Source organism: Piliocolobus tephrosceles, chromosome 6 (assembly GCF_002776525.5).
Source record: "Piliocolobus tephrosceles isolate RC106 chromosome 6, ASM277652v3, whole genome shotgun sequence".
In the NCBI taxonomy this organism is placed as follows: domain Eukaryota; kingdom Metazoa; phylum Chordata; class Mammalia; order Primates; family Cercopithecidae; genus Piliocolobus; species Piliocolobus tephrosceles.
The window spans coordinates 3,014,790-3,023,986 of NC_045439.1; the positions used below are offsets into that span (position 1 = coordinate 3,014,790).

Genomic DNA, 9,197 nt, shown 5'->3' on the forward strand with positions numbered 1-9,197 from the left:
TGGGGATGCTGAGGAGGGACCCAGACAGAGACTGGCTCCTCACCAGGGCCTACAGGACAGCGGATGAGCTACTTCTCATGAGTGGGAGCGGAGCTGCATTTCTATGACATTCTGTCTGCGGACACGTGTGTACTGCTCAGCAGGGCTCCTCCCTTCCCTGCCTCTGGATGTTAGGAAGGACAGCTGGCAAAGGTACCCTGGGACTGGATGCCCAGGGCGTCTCTGTCCATCGGTCTTTCCTTTCCTTTCATGTGCACACTGCCTGGGAATCTGTCTGGATGAACTCTTACTAGCAATGAAATCCAGTAAAGTCACAGAAAGGAAACTTGCACAAAGAAAGTGGCTATTCAGCTCTAGTCGGCTCTAGTACACTGTGGAGGGCTGTAGACCTCCACTGTCCTCTCCCAGAAGGCAAAGTGCCTGAGTAACAGGAAAAGAATTGCAGGTCTGTATATAGCCAAGGCTGGAGCATGTGATTCTAGGAGTCATAAGCTCAGGCTGTCTCCTTTTCTGTAACATCCCAGGGTCAGGTCACCCCAAGATGCCTCTCTATATGACCCCCGTGCAGTTTGGGAAGAGGGTGACAAGGTTCACTGCGTCTGGAAGAAAAATGTGGGGTCTCCCAGTGACAATGCTGTGACCTATCCTTGATGCTGCTACTGTGGTCTCTCCTCCTGTGGGGACAAGTGGTCCTAGGGATACAGTCCCCATGTGCCCTGAGACAGCTCACCCGGAATGACCACCACAAATGAAAGAATCACTACTCAATCTTATTTGAGTCTATGGTGAAAAGAACACTCAGACACTACCAGGAGGGCTCAGGACCCAGCAGGGGGCTCGAAACCAGGGGTCTCAGATGCCACCAACGGGGCTCAGGACCCACCAGGAAAGCTCAGAAACTAATGGGAGCTCAGGACACCACCAGCGAGGCTCAGACACCACCAGGGGGCGCTGAGGACAGGCATAGGGGATCAGACACCAGGGGGTGCTCAGACACCAGGGGACGATCAGCACCAGCAAGGGGCGCTCAGGACCTGGCTCAGGAGTAGATGCGAAGTGAAGCTGATGTTTCCTTTTTCTCCTTGGTGATTCCTCGTCCTGTCCTGCAAAAGTCTTGCTCAGCAGCTATTATTGTTTCTCCCCTGTAACTCCTTAGTTCCTCTCATCTGAAAAGGACCAACTTAGAATAGAAATCCCATTTAACTTTTCACACTTCATTTTCAGTCTCCTTCTAGAAATAATATCTCAGTAAAATTTTTATAAGAAATAATGAAACCACAGTCCAAATGTTAGCACCATGCAAAGATTTGTATGATTTCTCCACTTTATCAGTTATGCCTTAGGAAACTCTTCTCTCAATTCACTGTCTGGTATACACTATGGCATTGTGTTTCACTTTCCTTTCATCCGTTTTGCAAGGAGATGAAGCACCATTTAATGGGATGTGTCCTCTTTTTCCGGTTGACTCCCCATGGTCTCCACCTCAGACGGTTTTGTCACCATCATTAATCTGTTAATGCTTTCAATCGCCCTCACTATCCATGTAATGAAGCAATGAGTCCCTTGACTTCATCAACTTGTGTCTCCATGAGTCAGTTCACTTCTCTCCATTCTCACAATGGACAGCCACGCTCAGGCCACTGCTTCAGAGCCTGCTGCAGCCTTGGGTGGTAAACCTATTAAAAAGCCCCTGCTATTTAGAAAGAATGTATATCGGAAACTTAATCCCAAATTCGATAGAGTCCAGAGGTGGGAACTTTAACAAATGATTAGGTCATGAGGGCTCTGCCCTCATGAAGCAATTAATGCCATTATTGCCAGAGTGGGTTACTCATTGAGGGAGTAGATTAGTTACTACAGGCCTGGGTTCCTCATTAAAAGATGAATTTAGCCCCATCTCTCTCCTTCACACATGCTTTCCTGCCTCCCACATAGGTGTTACAGCAAGAAGGCCCTTGCAAGATACTAGCACCTTGATATTGAACTTCCTAGAACTGTGAGAACATAAATTTCTTTTACTTTTACATTAGCCAGTCTGTGGTATTCACTCATTGTACCACAAAGTGGACTAAGACAAAGAAATCAGTATCAAGGGGTGGGGCTGTTGCTATAACAAATACCCCAAAATGTAGAAGTGGAAGTGGAAGTAGTAATGCACAGAGACTGGAATAATTTGGAGGATCAGACTATAAAAAGTCTACATTGCCCTGAATAGAACACGAGGGGTGATTCTTTTGAGCACTTGGAAGAAGAGAGCTGTGAGGAAATTCTGAAACTTCTTAGAGATTATTTAAGTGAAGACCATTAGAATGTTGGTAGAACCGTGGACAATAAAGGCCGTTCTGATAAGGAATCAGAAGAAAAAGAATGGCTTATCAGAAAATGGAGCACAGGCTATCCTTGCTATAAAGTGGCAAAGAATGTGGCTGAATTATGCTCATCCCTAGGCTTTTCTGTAAGGTGGAAGTTCAGAGCCATGAACGACGATATATGGTGGAAGAAATTTGATGCAAATCTATGGCTTCACTTCTAGTATGCACTTTAGGACTCTGTTCCCTGTGTCCAGGCACAGCACTCCTCGACTGCCCATGCTGTGGCTCAGGAGGACCTAGGTGTGGCTCAAGCCATCACTTTAATGGTACAAGTCATCAACTTCCACAGCATCCAAGTGTTGCTAATTCTGCAGGTGTGCAGAATACAAGAACCACGAGGGCACGGCTTTCTCCACCTAGATGTCAAAGAATGATGTGGACAGCCTAAGGTCTCAGGTAGTGAGTTATTGCAGAGATGGAGTCACCACACTGGGCCCTTAGCACAATGTCAAACAGAACTGTGGATTTGGAGGCACCACAAAGAGTTTCCAGTCAGCCTAGGAGAGCTAGAGGCATGAGAGTCCCACCTGTGAGAACAGCTGAGTGGACTGAAGCCAGCAAATCCATAGGGGCAAGACTGTCGGAGGCCTTCGGTGCCCATCCCCCACCCCAGCGTGCATGAGATGCAGTCAAGGAGGATGATTTTTCCAGCTTTAAGGCTTAATGTTGTTTTCCCTGTTAGATTTTGGACTAGGCTCCCCTTCTCCTTGCCTATCTCTAAGCTTTGGAATGGAAATTTCTATCTCATACCTGCCCTATCGTTCACTGTATTTGAAAGTAGATAACTTGTTTTGACTTTATAGGCTCACAGATGGAAACAATATGTATCAGGCTAAATTGTGCCTTCAGTCTCACTCATATCTGATTTAGATGAGACTTTGGACTTCATACTTTTGCACTGATGCTGAATGAGTTAAGACTTTGGAGATAATTGGGATGGAATGAATGTAGTTTACATTGTGATAAGGACATAAATTTTGGTATTAGGAATGGAATGCTATAGTTTAAATGTGTCACCCAAAGTGTATGATTTGGAAAAAATCTTTAATGCAACAGTGTTGAGAGGTGGGACTTTATTATGTGATTAGGTCATGAAGGCTCTGTCCTCATGAATGGATTAATGTCACTATCATGGGATTGGGCTAGTTATTACAGGATTGAGTTTCTAATAAAAGATGGTCTCCTTTCTCTCACAGACAAGTGGTCTCTTGCTTATCCTCCTGTGCTGTGAGATGACGCAGTGAGAAGGCCCTTTTCAGATGCCAGCGCCTTGATATTAGACTTCTCTGACCCAATTACCTTTAAGTATAAATTCCTTTTTTTAAAAAATTGCCCATTCTCCATGTGGTGGGCATCTGTAGTCCCAGCTACTCGGGAGGCTGAGGTAGGAGAATGGTGTGAACCCGGAAGGCGGAGCTGGCAGTGAGCAGAGATCGTGCTACTGCACTCCAGCCTGGGCAACAGAGTGAGACTCTGTCTCAAAAAAGAAAAAAAAAATTGCCCAATCTCTGGTAATCTGTTATAGCAACACAAAGACAGACTGAGACTAAGCCGTTGTAACATGTGTGAGGTGATACCTCTTTGTGGTTTTAATTTGCATTTCCCTGATGATTAGTGATGCTGAGTGTTTGAATGTCTTTATGTTGAGTGAAATATGCCCAGTACAAAATAATTACTCCATGATCTCACTTATACATGTGATCTAAAAATGTTGAACTCAGAGAAGTAGAGAGTAGCATGTTGCCTACCAGGGGCTGCTGTCAGGAGGATGTGAAAGCTGAGACGCTGGTGAAAGGGTAGAGTTTTGGTTAGACAGAAGGAATTCGTTTGAAGATCTATTGCACAGCATGGTGACCTCAGGAATGTTAATGTACGATATATACCTGAAAACTGATAAGAGAGTATATTTTACACATTTACACCATAAAAAAAGCAGTATGTGAGGTGATGGACATGTTTATTTACTTGATTTGATACTTTCACAATACACACATGTATCAAAACATCACGTTGTACCCCATAATATAATGAAATGCAATATATTTTTCTAGTAACTCTGATGCCTCTGTTTCTTCAACAAGAGTTTCTGGAGATTGTTTTTTCCTTGGACAATGTTTCCTCTCTGCTGTATTTATACAGTTTTCCTTTCCCACGGGTTGATTTAAGACAGTGGCAATTTATTTATTCTGTATCTGGTGGTTTCACTGAGAAACTTACCGAATAGCCACTTGAAACCATCTGGTGCCACCATCTGAAGGACACGGATTTTCTAAGTGTAGACCACAAGCACATTTTAACACTTTTTAAATCAAAATCGGTGTTTTAATTTTGATATTTACAATGCCTTCTTTGATTCCCTCCCAAGATCTAACCCTTGAACGTGTAAAAAGGCCTGGGACCCACATTACGGCTGTGCTTGGCATGACAATGTCTGCAGAAATTCCTTTGACTTTCTACGTGGAGCTCAGCCTACGTATCAGTCAGTTCGCTAGGAGGTCAGAGTACTTCTCAAAGATCCTTAGTGTGTTGTTTCATTTTGAGAGGTTTCCAGCCGTCATGAGACACCTTTTGGTTTTAAAATCATCACAGACTAGTTTATGATTCCAAAAACATACCTGCTTTCTGTCCATATGTTTGCTCTGTGGCTTTTGATTTGCTAAAAAGCTGTAATAACTGCAATAAGTTCTACCATCTGGATTAATTTTCACCTCAGATGGAAGAGTGTATTTTAAGATAAAGATAAAATAGTAATAGTACATTCTCCTTGTTATATCCAGTTCTATATTTTGGGCTGTGATCCGTCAATAAATAATGTTATGTCAGGGTCCTTAATGGAGTATCTGAACATCTAAGAAAGGTACAGAAGTTTCCCTAATTAAGATACAAACCATGGTGAACACAAGCTTGCTATGTACCCATGTCTCCTGTCTGTCTCACTATGCACCTGACACTCATTTTAACCTCACCAGGAAATAAGTGAAGTCTCAAATCAGTTTATTGTAAGGCCTCTAGGTAATTATATGTGGCAATTTCAGGCAGAAACGAAGAAAAATCTTTACCAGAGAATCTAATACAGAGTCTGCTTAGTAAGTCTTTCTTCCATTGCACTTCACACCTATTACTCACTGCAGCCCCTTCCCTGGAGCCTGGTCTATTCAGCTGATCCAGTAACTACTGAAGGTGGATCCAGAGGCTGCACAGGAGAGTCTTAGGACCCCACGGGCTGTACCAAATCTCCCCCAGACTTCACCAGCAGCAACTCACACTGGACACCTGCAAACAAAGAGCTACTGTGGTTAGAAGCTGCCATGCATATCCACTCTTTGTTTCATTCACATCCAGTCATACTCAGCATCTCTAGGTCTTCAAAAATCACCTTTAAAAACAGAAACAAGGAAAGCCCAGCTTAGCCCAAACCCCACCGTGAGTCGCTTGTATTCACTCCTGACCACCAAGTGGAAGCACCTGGGAATCAAGCTGGAGCTCTTCTTTCTGAGCTACAAAACATGGGCTGGGCTGGTTTTCATCAGAAGAGGGAAGGCCCTGTTTGCTGGTCTCCTCCTCTATAGCAAGATCTGGGGATGGACGCCTGAGGGGAGATCAGGGCTCAGAGCAGATGTGAGACTCCTGGAGGAGTTTAGAGGCAATGGCAGCATTTGGGACAATATAATTTCTTATTATGTGACTGCACCATTAAAATTACTAAGCAATTATTATTATTTTTACATATCGGTATTATACAAATAGAAATATAACTGCATTAAGCAAACTTTAAGAGTTATAAAGAGATAAATAGGAAACAATAAGAAAATAGGAGCCTTCAACACCTTACTTTCAATAATGTATAGAACATCCAGAAAAAAAAAAAATCTTAAGGAGACAGTGGACTTAAACAACGCTATTAATCAAAGTAACCTAATAGAAATTTACAGATAATTTCAACCAACCGCAGCATAATATGCACACTTCCCAAGCACAGACTAAATATTCTCCATGACAGGTTATATGTTAGATGAAAAAATAAGTCTCAACATTTGAAAATGTAATACCAACCGTTCTCTGACTTTCTCAAAAATTGGTGTGGCACCCACCTTTCAAACGCTTTCTATAAGGCTACAATTACCATATCACCACTAACAGACAAGGGCAAAAGCAGAAAAATAAACTACAGACCAATATTTCTAATATACATAAATAAATCTACTGCCCAATAATTACCACCTATATTCCACAAGACTTTAAAAGAATCATACACCATTCAACTCAAATTTACTTTTGAGATGCAGCGATAATTCAATGTCCTCGAATCGATAAATGTGGTATGCCAAATTAAGAGAATAAAATTTAAAAATCCCATTAACTTCTCACCAGACACAGAAAATTACATTTTTAAAATGCAAAGTTTCATGATTAAAACTTCAAAGTAGTAATACAAGAAAATAACATGTAAATAATAAAAGTCTTATGAAAAGCCATCAACTACTTGTGAAAGATTAAAATATTTTGTCCTGATATCTGTAATAAGGCAAGAATAAACCTGGAGTTATCTTACTTCTAAATTTCAAAGCTAATTACAAAAATTGAGCAACAAAAACAGGATGCTATTGGTATAAATACATATAGAGAGCTCGGAAATAAGATGATATATTGATGGCAAACTAATTTTCAATGTGAAAAACAATATACAGTGGCTAAATCATAGTCTCTTCCAAAGAGGATGTTAGAAAAAGTGGATTTACACATGCAAAGAATGAAGGATTTTAGGTTAGGATTAATACGAAAATGAACTCTAAATGGGTTAAACTGTTAAATGTATGGCCTGCAATTGTAAAATTTTCTCTTCTGCAAAAAATTAGGAATGATTTTTCTAGATTTTATACTAAAAGCACAGACAACAAAAGCAGAATTGAACAAGGGGGACAGCATCAAAATAGAAAGATCCTGCAAAGCAAGGAAAAAATTCCAACTTATAGAATGGGAGAATATAGTTGCAAGCCATGCATCTGAAAAAGTGAGGATATCCAAAATATACATGTAAATTATAAAACTCATTAGCAAAATTATAAAAGCCTAATTGTAAAATGCTCAGTTTTACCCCTTCAAAGTTTTTAACAACATAGATCTCATGTTAAACGTTGTTCTCCATGGGCAATTACATGTTTTATGGTAAAACGGGCGAGGCTATACTTTGTAATTATTCAATCCAACACTAATCTAGGGGGTGTTGTAAATATCCTTTATAAATTTTATTAAAAGTGTCATCAGTTGCCTCTAGGTTAGGTAAATTGTCTTTGATAACCTGGGTGTGCCTGATTCCATCAGAGCAGAACTGGAGTAGGTGAAATTACATGGTGATCTACACTTCTGCTCTGAGACTTCCAGCCTGCACTTACTGATGACTTATCTCATGGACATTGTACATCCCTAGCCATCCCCTAAATTGTCATCTTCTACATCTCACAGAAAAGTGGCATGTCCATCTGTAGCTTATCAAACCTGAAAAACAGACAGAAAGAGAGTCTAAAATAAAATAATGTTTATTTGAGGATGGCCATCACAATGGGAATATGCATGGTTGCATTCAGGTAGGTAAAGGAAGACGAGGGGTTTGAAAGAAAAATGAGGAGGGTTAGATAAGCAGTTTTGAAACAATTATTCTAGGCTAGAAGAATGAACAACAAGGGTGACATCCGTGTAAGGTTGAACAGACAGATGCTGGGCAGATGCACTTGGAGAAGTAACTGTTTTATGGTTGCAGTGGCCTTTGTGCAAGTGGCCTTTGTGCAAGGTTGTGGTTTTACAGTCTATTTACGATAGTTCTTGTTATAAGGGATGAGTGTGAGAACCCTCCCTCATGGCCTTCTCCAGCTTCATTCATCAGGGTTTTAACACTAGTGGCTCCGTTTTTATTCTGGCAATGTTGACACCAACTTTATACCACTGCTGCTGAAGAAGGTGACCCCATGGCAGTTTGCACAGCACAGGATCAATTCCGCACCCACATCTCATGTTGACCAAGCAAGCTTATCCCCTGCAGTTCCCACTAGCCATATGCATTCCCAGATGAGTCTACACAGAACACAGTGTAGGGTCCTGAGCAATGGGAGTGAAGACAGTCTCATCAGTCTCTCCCACATAGCTGCAGAAGCCACAGCCTGAGACCCACCTGAGCTCCAGGAAAAGAGCTTGAGCCCTGGAATTTAGACCACAGAAACCACATTTTACTTTTCAGGGAGCAGGAAAAGCCAATGAAAAAGGAAGAACAACAACTAAAAAGCGGAAAAAAAACAAAAAAACAAAAAAACAAAAACAAAAACATGAATTGCAGGCAAAACCAACACTAGATCAGTGCTGATTCTGATTTATACACTTTAGTGTCAGAAGAAGGATCAGGCATAAAACCTGTGAGGTTCTACATGACACTGACCCTGGCCCAACCTCTCTCTTGGTTGTAATCAGAATCCTAAAGATTGTTCTCATCAGGGAATCTTTCTGAAATTCCTGTCCTGAGTCTGATTGGAGAAGACTTACTGGGAAGCCCTGAGCTTGCTCAGGACTCTGATTCTGGTGACCATGGTTGAGGACTTTTCATTTCTGTAAGCATCAATCTGCATTTTGTGCATATGAGAAGAGATTCTCGTATTAAAATAATCATTTAAAAATATGTAGAGATGGTATTTTTTAAGAACAGATCTCCGAACTTAGAGAGGTTCACTAGAGGAACTGTAAAAAGATGACGTCCCACATCCTGACAGGAAATCAGCCTCCGTGTGCACCGGCCTCTGGGCTGACTCTGATCAGTGGCTCCCGAGCGCCCCCTGCCGC

General features: G+C 41.6%; 1 gene segment (V, D, J or C); it reads right to left on the bottom strand.

The window, feature by feature from the left end:
- Window positions 1-353: 353 nt before the first annotated feature.
- LOC113219970 overlaps window positions 354-9,197 on the bottom strand; it is a 9,608-nt gene continuing 764 nt past the window's right edge. The window contains 2 exon segments of the V gene segment in view: window positions 354-420; window positions 884-1,034. Of these exon segments, the coding sequence occupies window positions 354-420; window positions 884-1,034 (218 nt within the window).